At 34.9% G+C, this 23,303-nt stretch overlaps 1 protein-coding gene across 9 annotated transcripts in view; it reads right to left on the bottom strand.

The window, feature by feature from the left end:
* Nucleotides 1-4,462: 4,462 nt before the first annotated feature.
* The window catches only part of Abcc9 (ATP binding cassette subfamily C member 9), a 128,066-nt gene continuing 109,225 nt past the window's right edge, over nucleotides 4,463-23,303 (bottom strand). For all 9 annotated transcript variants that reach the window (XM_071610099.1, XM_071610097.1, XM_071610098.1 and 6 more), the window contains 7 exons: nucleotides 22,399-22,529; nucleotides 21,589-21,667; nucleotides 19,613-19,721; nucleotides 17,343-17,446; nucleotides 15,065-15,198; nucleotides 11,370-11,432; nucleotides 4,463-6,642 (listed from right to left, as the gene is read on the bottom strand). In XM_071610099.1, the coding sequence (XP_071466200.1) occupies nucleotides 6,505-6,642; nucleotides 11,370-11,432; nucleotides 15,065-15,198; nucleotides 17,343-17,446; nucleotides 19,613-19,721; nucleotides 21,589-21,667; nucleotides 22,399-22,529 (758 nt within the window). In that variant the 3' untranslated portion in view covers nucleotides 4,463-6,504. The remainder of the gene's footprint in view (nucleotides 6,643-11,369; nucleotides 11,433-15,064; nucleotides 15,199-17,342; nucleotides 17,447-19,612; nucleotides 19,722-21,588; nucleotides 21,668-22,398; nucleotides 22,530-23,303) is intronic.

Genomic DNA, 23,303 nt, shown 5'->3' with positions numbered 1-23,303 from the left:
AAAAGCTGAGTAAAACACCCAACACATTGATTTTGCATTAGTCCTCTCCAGAACAACAGGGATATCAATGTTCTGGAGCCATTTTAACAGAATTTCTCATTTTTAATATAGAATCTTACCATGGAAAAATTGGATTACCAATTTGCTTTTAAAGAAAAAATCATTTTCCAATTAAAAGAACATAATCACATAGTATCCACTAAAATATGGTACATGTTGGGAGAACTGGATATGATTTCCAATTAAACAGTCCTTTGCCATTATTTGAAATTGATAAAAATTCAGTGAGATGGGGCGGGGGTTGTGGTTAGTTCTCCTTTTTACAAATAAGGAAACTGGGACTCTGACGTTAACTGATAAATCTATGGCTTTATCTATAATATGTGGTAGAACCAGGACTAAAACTCAAGTCTTCTAATTCCTGGTCCAGTTTTCTTTTCAGTAGTATTCCATATAGACTCATATAATTATTATTTTTTATTATATATCATAACCAGAAAAATCATTTATTCTCAAGAGAAGTGAATCAACTCACTAATTTAATCTTTAGTTTATTGTAGACAGGGCGTAGAATGTGGGGCTTGAAATCAAATTGCCTGAATTTGTGTCTCAGTTTTACAAAACCTTGAGCAAATTTGCCCCTCTGAACCCCAATTATAAAATGTAAATAACAGTATTTATCTCATAAAATTTTTAAAAAAATTTGTATTTGTTCTTTTTAGTTATACATGACAGTAGAATGTACATATTCTACTTACATGGAGTGTAACTTCCCATTCTTGTGGTCGTATATGATGTAGAGTTACACTGGTTGTGTATTCATAAATGAACATAGGAAAGATATGTCCAATTCATTCTATTGTCTTTCCTGTTCTCATCTCCCTTCCCTTCCCTTCATTTCCTTTTGTCCAGTCCAAAGTACTTCTATTCTAAACACTGTGTGTTAGCATCTGTATATCAGAGAGAACACTGGCCTTTGGTTTTTTGAGACTGGCTTATTTTACTTAGCATTGCATAGAATTTTTTACAAGATTAAGTTAGATTGTACTTGTAGTGTACATATCATAAGTGCTAAATACATGTTAACTACTATTATCTCTATAGCAAATTTTAATGAGATAGCTTATGTATTATGTATTCCATTAATATTAAACTTTTTTTTACAGAGCTTCTCTTTTCCATAGTTATTTTACTTCTATCATGTTGTTTGATACAAGATGGTACTAGACATTACAGAGATTATATGATATTTAAATCATAAATCATTATGTCATCTCTATGCTTTATTGGCACACTAAAGCTAAGCTTTATTAAAATATTATTTAAGCCAAGAATTTCCCTAATGGAATATTAGGCTGGCTAATTTTTTCCCCTACATTTTTGGCCAAAGGCCTAGAAGCCTTGTGTTTTCAATATATTTTATTGCATGGAATATATGCTAGAAGCTCAGTCAAGTGGGAACAAAGAAGAGAAGCTCCTACTTTCAGAGGAAAACTTATCACCCCTAATCATTGCCTTTCACCATCTTCCCTTCTCAGTTTGCCAAGGACGTAGGAGACATAGTGCCCAAAACAAATGTTTCACATTTTTAAGGATCTGAGATTGAAGATCACTCAGGAGAAGTGGAGTATACATACAAAGTCATGTGTGTCAAGGATCCTAAAATGGATGGGTTAGTGCAATTCCAGTGGGTGTTACTGCTTGTTTTGAATGAGTGGTATGAGAAAATGCCTCCGAGGTTGAATATTATGCAGTCATTTCCATAGGGAAATAAAACTCGGGCTTTAAAAGTCAGTATTTGGAGGTAATTGCTTATGGCAGGAGATTTTGTTTTATTTTCTTGTTTTAAAAGAAAATTGCATCCTTCTGTGGATTTTTCCTCCCTCTGGAGTAAAGGTAGGGTGGGGGAACTCAAGAATGGTCATGAGTTTTAGTTAAGCAGCTTCTTTTAGTGCTCATGTGACAGAGGAATGGTTTTCTCTCCTATTCCTCCCCACAAAGGAAGAATAGTCAGTAGCCAGCACAATCTCATCATCCTTTTTCTGAAACCATTGGCTATGATTTGGAATTTCTAGCACAAAGTATTACTTTGAACCTTCTTATACTACCTGGCCACAGTTCTTTTATGTTCCAGGTCCTTGCTTGCTCCTAGGTGATCTAATGCAGAGTTGTCTAGTCCCGAAAAAAAAAGAGTAGATTACTTGCTTGATACTTTGAAACAGATAATGTGAGAAATGGAGATAGCTGTGGTCCTAGGATCTACACGACTTAGTCTCAGAGATGGGGGGTCATTCATACAGGATGTGTACAAGATGGAAAAGAAGCAGGCAGACATAGGAAAAGGGCAGAAAGAAAGAGAAATGAGAGAGATGAAATTGATGGAGTGGGTCATCTCTAGACAGATCCCTAGATTTGACCCAGATCTCACTCTTGGAGCCCTGACAATTCTGATTTTTCTAGATTCCAATACAGAGACAGCTCCTTTGATCTTTGTCATCATAGAAATGGGGCATTGAAGACCACAGAGTAAATGGCTAATGGCAATTTTCAACAACTCATAGAAAAAGAAGGAATTTAACTCTTAGGAATCAACATGGAGAATAAATATACCAACTTTCATAATCAGTGATAACACCTGCAGAACAAATGTGGAAGTAGAAAGGAGAATAATGATGGCTGACAACTTACCTCATTCCAGATTGTGAATAGCCATAGTGTGATCCTCCCCAAATTGGTCACATTTGCATCGTAATAGTGTTTGGAATACAAACTCAAACTCAGCAGAATATGAAAATGATTCAACACCTAATTCAGAAGTGAAAAAACGAAACCCTCTGCATCTTGATGGAAAATGCTCATCCTTAGATGACTCACTGCTGATTAAATGACCAGCCAAAAGAAAACAGTGTTTCGAGTCTCTATTGATATATTTTCAAACAAGATTCAGTTCGCTAAACAAACTTTCCTTTATCTTGAGCTAAGGCAATTCATTCTATGACACTGAAAAACTTGTTTTAGCAGTTTGGGATTAAGTAATGTCAGCAAAGATAGGAAGCATGTGGAAATCACCTTTAGTATTTTAAGGTTTCATGTATGCATAACAGAGAAATTCGCAAACTTGATTAATTATAAATATCATCTATAATAGTCCCTTGAAATTTGGCAAAAGCATTCTTTTTTTTTTTTTTTTTTTGTACCTGGGATTGAACCCAGGGCTGCCTAGCCACTAAGCCACATCCCCATGTATGTATGTATGTGTCTAGGTATATATATATAATCTTTTTTTTTTTTTTTGAGACAGCGTCTTGCTAAGTTGCTGAGGGTGGCTTTCAACTTGTGATCCTTCTAACTCAGCCTCTGGAGCAGCTGGGATTACAGGCATGTGCCATAAGCACCTGGTTGACAGAAAATCTTTTATTGTTGAGTTTGACCCAGGTGAATCCTATTAATGTTTGAGGAAATGACATAAACATCAAGTTGATATATAGTTAAGTAAAGAAAAAAATTAAAAAGTACCAGGATACAGCCCCTGGCTATCGTTTTCTATGCTAAAAGGCTAAGATTAAAAATTGCAATTAACTTTGACTGGGTCGATAAGGGAATTATCACAGTACTATCAATCACAGGCCTCCAAAGAATATGTTACAAAATAAGTGATAAAAGATATACTGGAAGACAACCATTAAAATTGATCAATAAACCTTGGGGAAAAGTTTAGACATTGAGCCATTTAGAGATGTAAAAAAATTATTAAGGTTGCTGTTCCACTAATGGAAACATCCCTAAAGCCTATTTTTAAATGTAATAGAATGTGTGACTCTTGAAAATGTAGAGCAAAAGTCATTTAACTAGAGCCAGGTACCAACCATCTTGTAAATGGGTTGATTTACATTCATTGTTTAGCCTTGGTTGATATCCAGTGGAATTACAAGTACAGGAGAAACCACCCTGTTTAAATTGAGCAAACCACAGGAGTAATTTATTATGTAATGCAAGCCAATGTTTTCATATTTTATAGAGAATAAACACCTTTATTGTAGAGAATAAACATATTTCATATATTGTAGAGAATAAATAGTAGAATAAACAGCACAGAAAATCAAAGAGAATAACCCATAGTTATTAGCATATGGCTAGCAGTAAAATTAATCAATGGAGTAATCAACTGTATTTATTAGGGCTTGTTGTGGGCTAGGCATTAGTATTTAGTGTCAGGGCACAAAGGCAAACAAGACATGGTCCCAGAATTCATGTGCCCATTTTTTGGGTTATCTAGTATCTAATCTAGAGCTGAATGGGTCATGAATAATATTATAAAAGTGGGCGGTGCACAATCCTTTAAGAGAAATTTCTTTTCAATGACAACAGTTACCCTGTTGTTACGGAAATATAAGGCTTTGTGAATTTATTGCTTTCTACAAACATTAAGGAATTAACATTCCTAAAATTGATTTGGTTAGTCAAATGTAAAAGCCATAAGTGTAAAAAAATTAATAGGGTCAAGAAGGTCATGTTTTACAAATATGTATTCATGTAGCAAAAATTATTTCAAGATGAATCATTTCTATAGTCAGTAGATAATACATGATATCATAAATGATTGATTGAAAGCATCATTCTTTACTTTTTTCAGTCAATTTAGTTTTGTCAACAATTAAACATTTACTAAATTTAAGTAAAAGTGATGAGGGAGGGGACCAAAAACCACTTTGGTGTACAAATGGAACTATGATTCTCAGTTTAGTGTAATGAGATTTTTCTGCCACTGACCTGGCAGCATTTAAGAGTATAATCCACAAGTATCAAAAGGGATTATTTCTATAGTGAAAATATACTCCTCTGTGACAATGAGGTATAACTTGGTAATAAGCATAATGCATATTAATCTCCATAAAACATTGTCATGCCAGCAATATTTTAGGAGATTGGTTAAAATGTTAGAAAATATTTTCAAGAATTTATTTAGGGGTACCAATTCTGTTTTGTGTAGCTTTGGAAAACAATAATATTTTTTTTCCAGTTTAGTTTTATGTATACAACAATGAGAAGCAATTTAAGCTTCTCATGGACCATTTTTATCCATCCTTGTAGAAGATATATTTTAAAACATTAGGATTCTATATTTGGGTAAAAGTATCATGACATATTCTGGTACACATATTCTGATACAAAATTTTTTAAAGAGTTAATAGACAATGCAATAAACTGAACACAAGGACTATGGAGAGAGAGCACAATTTCTTTGCCTGCCAATTAGAAGTTTTCAAGATCTTACATTGTATGTGGATCCTATGCAAATCAATAATATTTATATGGAATGGGCACAGAATTCCATATAAACTATGTTGTGAATATAACAGTGATGGCAACTTTCAGTAATTTAAATTTTATAATTTCAATTTAAGCAAAACCAACCATAGCTTATCAATTTTTAATGTATTCTTTACACACACATTAAAATTAGAGCATGAGCAATGGATACATGTGTGGCACAAATGTCCAGAGGTAAATCTTCCAACTAGAAATAGATAACTTGTAATATATGTAAAACTTCAAAGTGTGAGATATTTCCACCCTGATATCAAACTGTTTCACAGGGAATACTGGTATCTTAAAGGAATGTTCACTGGCCATGATTAGCATATGGTTAAGGTATGGCACAGGTGTAAAACAAGTAAGGCCATGTGCCTGTATTCCTTTGAATCAAAAAGAATTTTAGGGTTCAGGTCATAACCACAACTAATGAGGAATTACTCGTTAAAAAGCATATTTGACCTCCCATTAAAGGATTGACCGTAATCACTCTTTGAACTTCAGTCTGGGAAAGGCATGTTATGCCTGAGCCCTTAAGAATTCTCTCATTACTGGACAAAGAAGAGTAGAAATGAGTATAATTTTTCAAATATATTTTTCTTTTCATGATCTTTCCATTTCAGGCATTGGCCTCATGGAACTATTATACATGTGATAACTTCTTGGTGACACTATTCAGAGGGGAAAAAAGAGACTGTTAAGACAGCATCAGTATGTTAATGAACACAAAATATTCTCATAAAGTAGATTATGAATTTGAGTGTTTCATTAGAAAACACATCCTTCCTTTATTCTATTAGAATAACATTTGGAGGTTCCAACAAGGAAAATGTGTTACAAGGAAGAGTGTAATAATATTGACTATTCATTGCAACATCTATGCTTGAAAGTTATTTACCAGACTTAAAGTTATGAGAAAACGTAAGCTGTTGATTTACCACTTAAAGTAGCTTATATGTTTTAATACACCCTGTTATTCCTAAAGATAAAGTGGTTTGCCATCAGGAAGACATACAGTAATGAACATATTTAGTGGTGATACCTTGAAAAACTATTAGGCAAAAAAACAGGAAAAAGGAATGTCAGCTTCTTTTCTCGTACAGAAGTTTGTAAAAATTTAAGGTGCCACTCTACAAAGGTGAAGTAGGTCATGACTGCCTTAATACACACAAATCATTTTTAGACACCCCTTCACATGTCTGCACGAACAAAAGAGGCAAATACTCCATCTTCCCGGGCCAAGAGGCTTTCTGGAGTGTCATATTCCAAAATATTTCCTCTCTTCATCACAATAACCAGATCTGCCGTCAGAATGGTGTGAACCCGATGCTGTGAATGAAAAAAAAAATCCATGCATTTGTTATGACTTTCAGGTCACAAGACAAAGGAATGGAAAATATATATTTCGCAGGTAATTTGGGGACATTTACTTTGGCATGCCAGACAATGCAGGAAACACAGCCTCTTCCCCACTTTTCCCATTAATTCAAGCATTATAAATTTACATATTCTTCAATTTTAGTAAGTACAACTGGATTTTATTTGGGCTGTATTAAGTTTAGTGGAGCTAATGTATCTGTGTCATCTTTTCTGTGGAGTTTCTGTGTAAGTAAGCTAACCATCATTTGTCAGATAATGAAATGCTAAGATGAGTCATCTTGAACCGGTTGGGTTATATTTTATTCTCATATACATTTCTCTCTTGTGTGAGTCAACTAATTCCATGAGCTGATACACAATTTGAAGAGCCCTGGAAAGTAGTGCAATCCTGGGAAGACACCAGGAGGAAGTCCACTCTGACAGGCAGAATTAGAATGAGTTTCCAGTCTCTGGACATGCAGTGTCCTGATGGTTGGGGATCACTACCACTCACTCATTCTCTTTCCACATGGTACTATTGGGAGAGAGGCTTTGGTGTAGTAATTGATAATAATTAAAACTACCACTTATTGAGCATTTGCCATACATTGAGTGCTCCACACACATACTTGTGAGTCACCACAACCTTCCTTAGCAATGGGTGTTTTCTATGCCCACTTCAAAGGGGAAAACACTGGGATTCATGGAGAGCAAGAAAAATCAAGAGAGCACATAGATAATAAGTAGTCGAACCAGCATCAAAATCAGGTGACCTCAGCTCTACCAGATCCCACTTTATTCAAATTTGTGATATTTTGCTTGCCACATATTTTTTTGTCAGTTTTTATTTCTCAAAATATTGCATTCAAATATTATTTACCTTAATTTTTGAAAAAAAAATCAGGTGACCTCCAAAGTGTGAGATACATCCACCTTGCTAAGGAACCATTTCATAGGGAGGATTTGGGACCTCTGAGGAAAGTTCACCTGTCCAACTGGTGTATGGTTAAGAGCACAGGCATGGACCTTAGATTAGGGTCAGATTGGCTTTCCCATCAGTTATTTGTGCATCTTGAGCAGCCTATCTTTCGTAATATTAATGCCTGTCTTGGAGAGTGATGATGAGCATCAAATAAGATAATCCATGTACCAAACCCAGCACTTTCATCCATATAAGCTACTATTATTCATTTTTTTATAATTTAGAAGGGAAAAAATCTGTGTGGTAGGCTATTACTCTTGCTGAGATCAGTGCTGTTCAATTAAACATGAGCTACTTTCAATTTTAAAAGTTTTCTAGGGACTACATTTTGAAAGTAAAATTAAGCAGGTGAAAGCAATTATAATAACATATTTTAAATCAATATATCCAAAATTCATCATTTGACATGCAATCAATATAAAATTATTCATGAAATCTTTTGCACTCTTCTGTTAGTACTAAATCTCGGAATCCAGTATGTATTTTACACTTAAAGCAATTCTCAATTCATACTACCCACATATCAAATGCTCTATAGACACACATGGCTGGGGCTACCATGTGACAGCAGCTGTGCAAGTCAAAACATTAGAGCGTTGATAGGTATTTTTGTCCAGAATTCCAAAACTATAAAGACCATCTACTCAGCTGATTCACAGTCTTCCTTTCCCCTAACAATCAAAAGTCCAATCTAAAGCCATCCCCAGAGGCAAAGGCCCTAGGACAGGAAGATGAAGGAGTCTCAGTGGTGATATACTCAGAAGAGAAAGTAGTCATAGTTGTGACTCATGACTAGAGGGGAAAGGAACACACACATGCAGTGTGACAGTGAAGCCAGCTGAGAGTCTGCCCTACTGTTTTCATCACCCATAGACAAGGCTACCATTCACTGAAAATTGGTAGCAAGTGGTACTTAAGAATTATCAAAACTTGGAGGACAGTGTCTATTTATCTTTGAGAACATAACAGAGCCATTTGCATATCATGCATTTAGAAAAAAATGAACATGCCAGGTGTGGTGGTGCATGCTTGTAATCCTAGCGGCTTGGGAGGCTGAGGCAGGGAGATCGCAAGTTCACAGCCAGCCTCAGCAATTTAGTGAGGCTCTAAATAATTTAGGGAGACCCTGTCTCAAAATAAAAAATGAAAAGGGGTTGGGGATGTGGCTTAGTGATTAAGCACCCCTGAGTTCAATCCCTAGTGCCCAAACGAAAACAAAAACAAAGCAAAACAAAAACAGAAGCTTAATGAATTGTTTAATATCTGCTGTGTGTTTTCTTTCCAGAGAAATATTAGTTCTTCAATAACCATATCACAGATGTTTAAATCAATAACACAACAAATTTATGTCTAAATTCATAAGTACAATCTCATAAACATTGAGCTGATATTCTAAAATAATGTTTACTAAATAAAAATTCCAAAAATTTGGCCAACAGAAATAAATATTGCTGGTGTTTATTCCATTATTCCAAATTATTTTCTTTTGTGACTAAGTGCAGTGTCAATGTAACAGAGTTGATGAAATTTTCAGAATTCTTCAGAGAAGCTAATCTAATCAAGAGTGAAAAAGAAACCATTTTGATAAATAAACACCATGGACTGTTTTGGGGTGTGAGAGCTTCTTTTTAGAAGCTGGAGAAAGTTATCTTTTTAAAGATACTCTGTAACTTTTAATGGCAGTTAACCAAAAAAACAGAGCAATAGAGCTGAGGATCACTCTTGCAAGGAGTCCACCACAAATATGCTGCTACTCTTTCTTTTATGAGCCTTTTATGAGAAATTGGTCCTCAGGAGAATCCTCCAGTGATGCTTCTTCCCAGCACTGCTGGAAGCTTTATGTATGTATTTTACTAGGTGTCCCAGTGGCCAACTTTGTACTAGAAGTCTTGAAGAATGGATGAAAAGTACTTGTCATAGAAAAGTGTTCAGTAAATATAGCAATCAGGTAAAAGAATATAATTTTTTGGTTAAAGATGCAAATTATTCTCAAATAATCCAGATGCAGACTCTAGGAGATCATTCATTCAACAACACCCTGCTTCATGCATGGCAGAGACAATTAGTCTTTTGAGTAAACCTCCCCACCCCCATCTCATATAAGGGCAACAATATCTCTCTCCCCAAAGATTTCTCCACTTGCCACAGTGAGAAAATTACTTTTTAATTTTTATTTATTTAATTTTGCAGTGCTGGACCAAAGCCAGGGCCTCATGCATGTTAGGCAAGCACTATACCATTGAGCCACATCTCCAGCCCCAAGAAAACATCTTTGAAATATTCAAGAACTGTTGTTCAAGTTAGCCAATTCTCTCACCCCCGGAAGTCATTTACACGTTAGTGTGAATGAATTAATTGAGTGACTCTCTCTCTCAGGGTAGAGAAACCAAAGAATTCACTGGGAACATGAAAGAAGTGTGTCTTTCTTTACCTGAACCATGATGGAGAGCCCTTTCCTGCCATCTTGAAAAAGCAGCACTTCAGAGGGGGCTCTTTCTCCCATGCATCATTCACAAAAATGGAAGCATAGAAAGCACTCCACATGTAATTCCCATTACTCAGCAGCTAAACTCAAGTCACTATTTTAACCAATGCATTCTTCAGGACTAGTAACGATGATGCCTTATGGTTTTTTAAAGGATTCACATAAAATACCCTCAAGGAATAATGAAATTGATTCTAAGGATAGAGGTAAATCTGATTTTTGGGTTTCATAAACACTCTCTTGTACATGTACATTTGAAAACATATACATGCCTCTTTTCAGTATTGTCCATAACAGAAGCACTTGGTTGAGCTGCTTTGAGTAATAATGTTCTGTAGTTAGTTCCCTCCCTTAGTTGTCCCCCTGAACCACAGCATTGGCCTTGCTTTGTGGGGGGGGACACTGCTAAGGTAACTACCAGAGAATGAGATACTTGGCGAGTAGATCATGACGGACTACTTGTTGGTCATCACCAAAGTGGAAAAGAGGCCATTCTTGTGGGCGAGTAAGTTTGGACCACTGTCACACTCCACTAAAATACCCTCAGAAAAGACTAACACAAGGCCTGCATCCATAATAGAGGAGACACGGTGCTGGAGAGAAAAATAGAAAGAAAAGAAGGATCAGCAGGAGGAAAATGTTTAAGTGACTCATTAAAACATAGTTTTTGTTAATTTGTAAACTTAAAAGTAAGCAGGAATGCACCTAAGTGCAAAGAGGAAGAGACAGAAATCCATGGCCTAGTTTTATTAAGCTATAACATGAATTACAAGAATGTCAGCAACTCTTCTGTTTGATTGGTGCTACCTAAAACAGAGAAATTACCTGCCCCTTCTGTGATGTATCTGTCTTCCTCTTAAAAACAGATAAATTAAGAATAGAAAGAAAATAAGAATAAATAAGTAGTATTGACAACTAAATTTAGGAATTTGGTTCCAGAAACTTCTCATCAAATCATCAGATCACTGAAAACAGAATTAGCACGGGCCATGGCCTGCTGAAATCCTTAGATTTCACTGTAACTCAGAAGCACTGGGTAGGGCAGACAGTGTAGAAAAGAACAAAGTTTTTGAAATATAGATATTATTTTGTCTCCTTTTGCACAGATACAGAGACATCAGAGAAATACATAATTCATCATAAGTACATTTCAACTGCACAAGTTTAAAGATCATAAAATCTTAGAATAAGAACTCAGGAGGAGTACGTGACCCCATCTCCCATACTCACAGCTATGGTGACAACAGTGCGGTCTGCAAAGGCTGTCATCACAACTTTCTGCAAGATATTTTCCTGGCAAAAGAATTTAAAAAATAAAGTGTAAATTTTCTTGGGACTACTTTCTCTTACCATAATATCTTGCCCTCAAGAACAATATCCCATTATGCCTGATCCCTTCAGAGTGCTCTGTCCCCAGGTCTTCTGTGGAAGATAGGAGGGAGCAGTTCCCAGCAGCCAGCTCATATTGGATTCTGAAGGTGTCTTCAGAATGCAGGTAAAGCTCAGCAATCAACCTGAAGTGACTGATGTATTTATTGCTAGGGAATCCAAAGAGGAAAATTCAACCTCTTGGGTATCAAAATGCTCATGTATTCGAAACTAACCAAACCCTCAAATGGTGTTAACCTTTGAGTCAGAAAATGGAAAAACTGAAGTCCATGTCAAAATTTTGGTTTTTTTTTTTTTTTTTTTTACCTATAATACAATATATCAGAAAGAAACTATATTAATTTCCACAACAAACTGCATTATCATTATATTTTTAAAAAATATTTTTAGTTGTCAATGGATCTTCTATTTACTTATTTATTTATTTATATATGGTGCTGAAGATCAAACCCAGAGCCTCACACATGCCAGGCAAGTGCTCTATCACTGAGCCACAAACCCCACCCAATATTTTAAAAGATGTTCTGGGTAAAGATTTCACCTCTCTCCTAGAGGAAAACTTGATTCACCTAAATCTTAACAGTGGAGGAGTTCTTTCTTCCAATCAACTGACTTACTGTTGCTTAATTCATATTTTCTCCATGTCCCTCTCTCTTTCTGTAGAGGCAGTATTATCTTTATAGTAACCTTCAATATTTTAAATCCTTAATAATTAATACCAATTTTGATGTACTTGTGCTTAGAGAAATGGATCATTAGAGACTACTTTATTGCTTTAAATCATGTTCACTTTGGATAGGTATTTTGATTAGTCTTAATAGAAAACATGTGAAATAGCATCTCCATCTATTATTGGCTCTTAATCTCGAAATTGTTTCACTTCTCTGGATAGTTTCACTCAATCTAAAGTGTTCAGCAAGAAAGTAACTTGAGGCTGTTGATTTTTTTAAACTGATGCTCTTTCTGATGCCAAACTTTAAATATCAAGTTGACTTTCAAAAGAATAACATTAATTGCTAACTCAATACATAGTCTCTGGTTTAATGTGACACTGCCCTCATTCAATCACAGCCTTCTAGACAGATATTTCTTGGACATATTTGACACTTTTTAAAATGATTCCTTTCAAATGGCAAAGTTTCTAGCTTTGTACCATGAGCACATGAAGAAAGCCATTATTAATTCTAGACATTATTAATCCTAGCAGATCTCTCTTCAAATTGCTTCAGAAAATGATTGGTTTTGGTTATAAATAGCCTATTCAAAAAAGATTTACATTCTGTAAATGAACATCCATGGCATAGTCCTTGAACAATGTACAGAGGTCTCATCAGCCAAGCCCTAAAATTACACTGATTTGAAACTTTATCAAAAAGTGATGGTATCATACAGTGTAAGAAATCACTAAAACTTATTCCTCCAATCTAAACTGATTTGATTAATGTCTTTCATTTCTCCATCCTTTTCTCTCCCTTGCCCCTGGCCTCTAGTAACAGCCTTCTACTCCGTTTCTATGAGATCAATGTTTTTTTGTTTCATTTTTTGGTACCAGGGATTGAACTCAGGGGCACTTGACCATTGAGCCATATCCCCAAGCCCTATTTTGTATTTTATTTAGAGACAGGGTCCCACTGAGTTATTTAGTGCCTCACAGTTGTTGAGGTTGGCTTTGAACTCATTCCTTCTGCCTCAGCCTCCTGAGCTGCTGGGATTACAGGCGTGTGCCACCACACTTGGCTAAGATTAATGTTTTTATATTGAATATATAGTAAGATCATAGCGTATTTGTCTTCCTGTTATCATATAGTATTTTACTTAGTATAATATCCTCTGGTTCCATCTATGTTGTTACAAATGACAGAATTTCTTTCTTTTTAAAGACTTTATAGTATTCTATTATCTATATATATCATATTTTCTTTACCCCATCATCTTGGGCACTTAGTTATGTTCATATGTTGGCTATTGTGGATGATGCCAAAATGAACATGAGAGTGCAGATATCTCTTTGACATAATGATTTAAATTTCTTTGGATATATATTCAGTATAAGGATTGCTGGATCATATGATAGATCTATTTTTAGGGAGTTTGTTTGTTTTTGGTACCAGGGACTGAACTCAGGGGCACTTACCACTGAGCCACATCCCCAACTTTTTTATTTTTTATTTTTAGACAGGGTCTCAATAAATTGCTAAGGTCCTTGCTAAGGTGCTGTGTTAGAGTCTGTAAACAAGTCTGGATGGTGCCTGGCATTTTGCCAGAGGGAGTGGTTTGTGAAGTAACGCCAGCGAGCCATTAAGTGTGGAGATTCCTTATTGGTTCACTGCTGTATCTAGTTTATGTTAATTAGATAAGCTGTGTGGAATGTATATATATATATCCCTCCTGTCCTACAATAAACGGCTTCCACTCCTGCTGTATCAATGTACACAAGTTGTTCGTCACCCCCCGGTTATTTTGCTGCAGCCGGACTGTGGCAGTGCTGAGATTGACCTTCAACTTGTGATCCTCCTGCCTCAGTCTCTCAAGCTGCTGGGATTACAAACATGCATCACTGCACCTGGCTATTTTTAGTTTTTGAGGAAACTTTACACTCTTTCCAAAATGACTGTACTAGTTTATATATTCACCCAATAATGTACAAAGATTCCCTTTCCCCCACATTTTTACCAACACTTGCCATTTCTTGTCTTTTTGATAATAATCATTAAGTGGTAGAGATATATTGTACTGCATGGTGATTTTAGTAAGTCAAAAGAACAAGCAAACATTTAACTTGGACAAGGAAGTAATTCAAAACCAAATCATGCTGCAGAATAGTATGGTCACTCATAATGTACAATATATTTAAAAACTGCAAAAATAGATATTTTTTTACATTCTTGCTACAAAAACTGATAAATTGCTGAGGCTATCAATATGTTAATTGTGTTGATTGAGTCTTTCTATAATGTATATGCAGAGCAAAGCATCACATTAACCATTGAACCCATACACAAACACCATTACTATGTACCAACTAAACATCAAAAAATAATTAAGCAATGAAACAAAATAAATAAGGAATATAGTAAAGAGTATCTGAAATTTATTTTTCCTTTCCTTACAAAATTTCTGCATGTCTGAAATTATGTCAAAATAAAAATGTGGGGCTGAGGTAGTGGCTCAGCGGTAGAGCACTCGCCTTGCAGGCACGAGACTCTGGGTTCAATTCTCAGCATAACATAAAAAAATAAATAAGTAAAATAAAGGTATTGTGTCCAACTACAACTAAAAAATAAATATTGAAAAAAATTAAAATGTTATATAAAGGAAAAAAGGTGAATTTATTTATGTTTAATGGCAATGGAAACTCCTTTAAAGTATACGCAATGTCTCATTTCTCATAAATCTCAGTATGATTCTCAGTGGATTAAAGAGATTGAGGAATCACTTAAAACAACAGTATTGTGGATACAGAACCCAATCAAAAAATGTAATTTTCATGCACATTTCTCCAATTCATTATTTTCAGAGTTTGGATATGCACTCACTGTGGCCATGTCAATGGAAGCCGTTGCTTCGTCCATAATGAGAATGCTGCTCTTGCGGACAAAGGCTCTGGCCAGGCAAAACAGCTGTCTCTGTCCAACGCTAAAGTTCTCCCCACCTTCAGTGACAACTGCATCTAAGTCAGAAGAAGAAGCAAAGATTTAATTGAAGAAATTATATTAATATTTTCCATGGACAAAGAAGTAATTAAAAAATAAATCATGCTGGTATCACTTTGTGCTGGTGTAAGTATTTCCTTCTGAAAGGCAAAGTGGAACTTGACTTTGAGAAAGTGAATATGATGGTAGGTCAGCCTATTTTTCTTTTCCTTTTCCTTTTTTGTCATACTGGGGATTGAACCCAGAGTTAATATATAGTAGGACCTGATAAGAAACGGAATATACACAATACTAATTCCAGTTCTCTTTCCATTCTGCCATTCCCATAGACTGGAACCACCAAGTGGACAGGACTGGCCTTGTTTCTGTTGGCCAGTATATTTCTAGTATGATGACAGCAGCTGAATAAAATACCACTGTGCAGATAACTGAATGTGTCTCATTGTGCTTTACTTCTTTTTTTTTTTCATTTCCATCCACATTTCATAAACTGCTACTATGAATTTAATAAAAATCCTGTTTCCAAAATATCTCTTTTATTAGAATTCAAACACTTTTTAGTATGGTCCTGGGCCAAATGTCAATTTATTTTATTCCCATGCATCAAATTCTTATACTCCTTCAGCTTGAAAGCTGTGTATTTAATCATCAAATTTTAATTTACATAATAAATAAGAATGATTCTCAGGATGATGAATGTTCTTTATCAGAGCTGGCCTGAACCAGATCTTTATTAAGCACTTGGTGTCATCTTTATTAAGATAATAAGTACAATGTTCAGTAAATTATATGGTATAAAAATAATCCTTTGTTGCTTACACCATACTATAACCTACAAGCTCTATGGCCACAATTTAGAGTAGGTGCATTCAGCTCTCATGTTAGTGAAGAGGATTATATGGTTTTAAATGCCTGTCTTTCCAACTATTAATGGTGGTGGGGACAAATAATCAAGAATTATTATTGGAAAGTTCATCCAAATTTTTGAAATTATTCCTGCAACCTGATACTAGCAAGGCCAATAAAACTTTTCTTAAAAACATACTGTCCTGGCTAGGGTTGTGGCTCAGTGGTAGAGCACTTGCCTTGCATGTGTGAGGCACTGGGTTCGATTCTCAGCACTGCATATAAATAAATGAATAAAATAAAGGTCTGTCAACAACTAAAAAAAAAAAAAACAACCATGCTGTCTTAATTTTTGTTTTTGGGATGCTTCTATTAGGACTTAATTAAAATCAGAAAAATGTATTGTTTTTCAGTAAGTCTTCCCTAAAAATAACAACAAAAAACCTAGATGCCAAACAACACAATCAACTTGAAAACTACATAATGTGTATTAAAATTAGAATATCAAAAAACTAAACTATTATTTTCCTATTGCTTTCCTATATTAGTGCAGAATTTAATAAAATAAAAGTCTGTAACTATAGGCGTTCAGTTTTATAGAGAATATGAATTCTCTGTTGTTTCTCTAACAGGTTATTCTTTCATCTCATTATCATTCTTTGTTAGAAATTATGCTACCACTGGGATTGAGTTTTTATCTATGATTATTTGAATACATGTTTCATTCCTCACAACAATGGCCCAAACCCGTACTAAACAAGATAACGCAAAATAATGTCTTCAAACAAGACGAAAATTATGTAATGTAAATCAAACTAATATTCCCTGTTGGCAGCAAAGAAAATGGCTGGGAAATTAACTTCTCCAGGAGGCGTTAAGGAATCTAAATAGCTTCTGAAATAACTTATCCGTTTTCTGAGGATAAGTGGTCCTGAACAGGAATGATCACAAGAAAACGTCTGGTTAAAGTGGAGGTAATGAGAAGACTGAAGAGGTCAACATATTAATTGGGATATTTTGGACTGCTCACTTGGAACAGAATTTGTTCTAAGGTTTATCCTCTTATATTCTATGCAAAATAGCTCACTAGATTTTAAAATGTCCTAATAACTTTCAGTAGATTATTTTAAGTATAAGAGGATTTAACATCGGGCTTGGGGTGTATCCTAGTGGTAAAGTGTGTGCATAGTATGCACAGGCCCTGGGTTCAATACTCAGCATTAATGAATGAGAGAATTTAACACTAATTATGTGATTCTAACATGCAGAATTAATTGCATACTGAAAAAGCAAATCTACAATTTAGAAAATATACCTAGACCTCCTGGCAGAGATTTGACCATATTCTTCAGCTGGGCAATTTCTAGAGCCTCCCAGAGTCTGTCATCTGTGCATTTGCATTCTGGATCTAAATTAAACCTGTAGGGAAAAATAGTTTAAAATAATAAAAATATATAAAATAAAAGAGAAATTTCAATATATATATTTGCCCATTGCTTCTCTTTCCTTAAAATGCAATTTTCATATGTGTTTTTGTTACTGCTTTTTATTCAGCACCTAGAACAGTGCTCAGGATAGAGCAAGCACTGAATTGATGCTTAATGAATGAATGAATGAATAAACTTAGGGTTATCAAAAATGTTTTGATGACATCATTAGGTAAATTTACATACATGATAACAATTAATTTTAAGATCATTTTTCTTGGTGCATTATAATTGTACACAAGAGTGGGTTTGTTGTTACATATTCATACATGCACATGATTTGGTCAGTTTCATTCCCTAGTACCTTCCTTTTCTCTCCCTTCCTCCTCCATCCTGGTCCCTTTCCTCTACTCTAGTGGTCCCCCTTCTATTTTCATGACACACACCCCTTTTTTTTTCTTCTCTAGCTTCTACATATGAGAGAAAACAGAACCCTTGACTTTCTGAGTCTGGAATATTTCACTTAAAATAAATTCACAAGTTCCATCTACTTTTCTACAAATGAATAATTTCATTCTTCTTTTTTTTTCTGAATAAAAACTCCATTGTTTATATATCCCACATTTTCTTCATCTATTCATCTGCTGTCAGACAGATGACGTAAGATAGTTCCTTAATTTGGCTATTGTGAATTGTGTCTCTATAAACATGTGTATACATGTATCACTATAGTATGCTAACTTTAATTTTTAGTATAAATACCAGGGAGTGGATATATCTGGGTCATATGGTGGTTCCATTCCTAGATTTTTGAGGATCCTTCATATTAATTTCCATAGTGGTGGTACTAATTTACAATCACACCGGCAATGTAGAAGTGTTCTTCCCCCCATATCCTCTCCAGCATTTATTATTATTTGTGTTCTTGATGACTGCCATTCTAACTGGAATGAGATGGCATCTCAAAGTAGTTTTGGTTTGCATTTCCCTGATTACTATAGATATTGAATATTTTTTCATATACATGTCAGCCACTTGAAATACAATTAGTTTTGTTCCTTGGATTTACCTACTCTATATTACACTTAGTATAACTTGATTAGTGTCTTACTAATATTCCTGAAGAAATGATGCTAAATACATAAATCAATATGGGAACATATGCAACTTTAGATAAGCTGGGCTGCACTAACAATAATAGTGCTATTCAGAATAAATACACTCAGGTATAAATTGACCATGATATTGTTAAACAGCTTGATAATCTAGAACTTTATATCAAAATAACTTTACAGGTGAGTATTGAGAAATCTTACATACATTTTCTCTTCAATATAAACAACAATTAAAAGGAGGTGGCAAGTACTTCTTTGTGATTAATGAATGACAGAGAAGAAAGAACACAGGATGAATGAAATGACAAATGTGATATCAGGGAGGTGTGCTTGGAAATCAGGCAAACTTCAGGTGAGATCTCAGTTCCACCACTTCCTAGGTGTATGAACTTGGGCAAGTTATAGCTTCTTTGAGTTTCAAAATACTCATTTGTAAAGTGGGTATAACAACAATCTAGAACAATGTTTTGAAAACTTCATCAGACAAGTATATTTAAAGTACTTAACAGTAAATATTTCCAGTTTTTGTTGTTCTTATTTTTTCATTTTTTTTATTTTGTATGTATGTGTGTGTGTGTGTGTGTGTGTGTGAAACCGTGATCCAGAAATAAAGAAGACTGTAGCAACCTCTTCCCATCAGTTTGTGGCCGAAAGTAAGGTTGTGAAGGATAGTGAGACAAGCAAAGAGAATAACTAAGTTCAGAGTTATCAGTTGAGGCTAGGCCAGGCACACAAGAGTTAGGCAGGTATTTGTAGGTTAGAATACCTAAGAAATGTCTTCCAAGAATCACTGCTACCAATTTTTCCTCTGAACTATAATCAAATTAAAAGAAAAGAGCTCTTGGAAACACAGGGATTTGGCTTCTATGGGTTAATTTACCAACTCTAGGATTTCCCAACTCAAATCTTTGGACAGCCTATTTGATTTTATCATTTTGATAATTTTTTCACATCCACCTGAAAAATAACTCGCAAAACAAAACCAACCTATGACCTGAAGGAGGAATACTAAGGCCCACAGATTTTTGTTCAATGTTACCCACCTAATAGAACCGCTGAATAGTATTGGATCCTGCAGAATGATAGAAAGTCTAGAACGTAGCGTATGCAGTGGCAGTTTAGAAATGTCTATCCCATCAATGACAATCTTTCCTGTTAAGGAGAAACAAAAATTACAGGCATGTGGTAAACTCACAAGTAAAATTTTCATTTGTTTACAAATTAAAGGTTTTTTTCCTAGCACCAATTAAATTCTGAAAATAAAGCTTTCCATTTAGGAAACATTATGACATGTTTCTGAAAAGGGAAATAGTTTCCCTTTCTTATATGTACTTCTCTTAAGGAAATTTTCAGTTTTTATTCAGTTTATATGGCCTTATAAGCCCAAAATAGTTTTATAACTTTCAGGGTCCTTTCTTTTCTACTCTTCCTTTATCCCCCTTCCTTGCTTGATTTATCTTCTTGGGATTGGCCAGAATCTGATCTGACATATTCATATTCATTCTCTCTTTCTCTCTCCATATATAATATATATATGATTATTTATGTGTATGTGTATGTGTGTGTGTATGTATATATATTATATACTCACTTATTTCTTTAATGGTCTCTCTCCAAATTAAAACAAAAGTTTCTTGAAGACAAAGCTTTTTTTGTCTTCATTCCCTCCTATATGGATTGACTAGCACAATGCATTACAAATAGGAAAGTGAGTTCTATGATAGAGATATCATTTTTTTTTTTTGCAAATTATGCAATCTTGATCTTCTTTCCTCAACTTTAGATAGAATTATTTTATCATCTCATTTGTATGCAAAGACAACATCACCCTGGGAGATAAGTATGCTAAGCTCAAAATGGCAGGTGCAGTCCTTTCACCTGGTAGATTTAGACTCAAGGGCAGGTAAGGGTGAGAAGCTTAAACTGTGTCTTTCAGGAATAATATGTTATTTATTAAACTATTAATTACCTAGTGCTACTAAAAAGTGAACAAGTCACTGAGAGTTCACATGGGGCCTGAAATCATGTTCTAAACACCTGGGCATCAGGCTGTCCTAATACAATCAGTCAGAACCACAGGTTTTTATGAAAACTTTCAGTCAATGGCCTTTTGATTGTGTAATTGTCTTGTAACACTGCTAACCCAGGGATGGATGCCTACCCTGCTCTGGAATTTAACACACCACTACCAATTCCAGATACCACAGTTGAATGTTGTTGTTTATATGCAGATCTTTTTATGTCATGTAGATGAAATTAAAAACTATAATCTTTCAAGTACAATAAAAATGTAAAGTACTATAGTCATCACAGTCATTGTAGGTAATAACAGTAAGCTCTTCCTTGAGGTGAAGGTCAAGTTCATTCTTAGATTCCCTTTCATTTGAAGTGTCTTCTATGTCTTTTCTGCTGGCCTATTTATAGGCCACTTGACAAACTAAATAGTGTGATATATTTTTTTTCTAAAATAAAGATTAAATTAAATTATTTCTATGCTCTTACTGTAGATGGATAAGTATTTTTGTATGTTATTTACATGAACTCAGCACTTCATAGCAAAGATGTTTGACGTCATTAATCCATGTTACTCAGAAGATGAGGGCACAAGTCATGCACCAAAATTTAAAATACACATTATTTATTTCCTTTAAAATTTCTTTCTTTGATGGAAAAACATATATTTTTAGTTTGAGGAAAGCAAGACAACATTTCCATCTTTCTTCCTCTTCAAATGCAACTTACATCTACTGCTCTTCAAAGTGGACAGCCATTTTCATTTTACCAATTCATTAGAACTCTTTAGCAGCAATCTCTACACTTTAGCTTAGGGCTAATCATTTTCCCAATTCTATGTTCTTTATCTTTGGGTTATTTATTTGGGACATCTGCTTTGAACCACGTGAGGGCACAAAGTCCTTATAAATATTTGCTTTTTATTTTTGCAGAATTAGGTAACTTGAAAATGTTTTTGAAAGGAAAGCACTATATAACTGATTTAAAAAATTAATTGACAACTTACCATCAAATATATCAACCATTCTGAAGAAAGCCAGCGATAAGGAAGACTTTCCACTGCCAGTGCGACCACATATGCCCACCTGAAAAAACAACTGTCACTCAAGGAGAAGAGAACTCAGAGAAAGAACAGAAAGTGGACAAAGGTATAATTGGCTTAGAGAGGATATGACAAAAACACAGACTATTTGAGTAGTTACATTACAATCTCATTTTCTCCTTAGATCTTATGAGCTATCATTATTAAAATAAAAGCATGAAGTCCTCACCCGACCCTCAATGAATACATTCAAACTCTTTTCCTTTCCACATGGCTGTATTGTTTTTCCTTCATGGTGCAATTTTTGCACATAGCATGTCATTTTATTCTATCTTAGAAATGATGAGTTTATAACAAAAAGTAGAATGAGTCCATTTTCCCCCCCGAACATTTATTCTTTTTACAATACTGAAAGAGGTCATTTGGGGACTAGAGCAAGACCTTTTCCTTGGCAAAGGTTCCCAAGGAAATGTCTGATATGGTCATAGCCAGAAGCCATAGATTTTAAACAAAACACCTACTGTTAACATTTCTGATTTTCATGGGAGATGAATGAATGGCAATCTGACCTAGAGAACATGTATTGTACTCTGATCCTGTCTCTCCCTCTCTCCTTTTACAGGCTCTTGTATCTACACTATGCAGGGAATACGATCAGAGTCCAGTGAGATTACATTTACTAGGCTTCAATGTTCAAAGAGCTTAAGGAGTGACAATGGGCTTTATCAACGTTTTTAATGTATAAAACAAATCAAATAGCATTGAATTCCATACCTTTTGCCCAGGTTTGATGTAAGCCTTGACATGTTTAAGAACAGGCTTCAGATTGTTTTCATATCTGACACACAGATCATGAATCTTGATCTCTCCTTCCTGTGGCCAATGTTCTGGAACTTGAGAAGGATCTAGGGGTTGGAAGGACAGATAGATAATAGGTAAATAGAGATATATGGAGAAACATACACATGCTTAAATATGTCTATATGCAATTTTTTTTTTTTTTTTGGTACTGGGGATTGAACTCAGGGGCACTCAACCACGGAGCCACAGCCCCAGCCCTATTTGTATTTTATTTAGACAGGGTCTCATTGAGCTGCTTAGTGCCTTGCCATTGCTGAGGCTAGCTTTGAACTCATGATCCTCCTGCCTCACCTCCTAAGCCGCTGGGATTACATGTGTGTCCCACCACGCCTGGCCTGTCTATATGCAATTTTAATAATGATTTTAATATATATGATCTTTCCTAAACTTAAAATAATATTGAATCCAAATCTATAATAGTTTATGTTTTTTTTTTTTAATTAAGTCACATTGGAAGTAAACATGTCTTGGTTAAGAACTTTAAAATTTTTTATGTGTTTGTTTTTAGGGCATTAACTAGGATCATGGCTCTTCAGTCTTTCATCATTCGATTCTATTCACAGTGAATACAGAGAGATTATTTTTGAACTGATTTATTTGTTCAGTTACTTAATCATCAAACATAGGAGTGCTTAAAATGTAAGAATGGCAGCCATTATGAAGTCAAACAACAATAAGTGCTGGCGAGGATGCAGGGAAAAAGGTACACTCATACATTGCTGGTGGGACTGCAAATTGGTGCAGCCAATTTGGAAAGCAGTATGGAGATTCCTTGGAAAGCTGGGAATGGAACCACCATTTGACCCAGCTATTCCCCT

Source organism: Marmota flaviventris, chromosome 3, assembly GCF_047511675.1.
Source record: "Marmota flaviventris isolate mMarFla1 chromosome 3, mMarFla1.hap1, whole genome shotgun sequence".
In the NCBI taxonomy this organism is placed as follows: domain Eukaryota; kingdom Metazoa; phylum Chordata; class Mammalia; order Rodentia; family Sciuridae; genus Marmota; species Marmota flaviventris.
The sequence above is the reverse complement of the archived record's forward strand: the minus strand, read 5'-3'. Positions and strand labels throughout refer to the sequence as shown.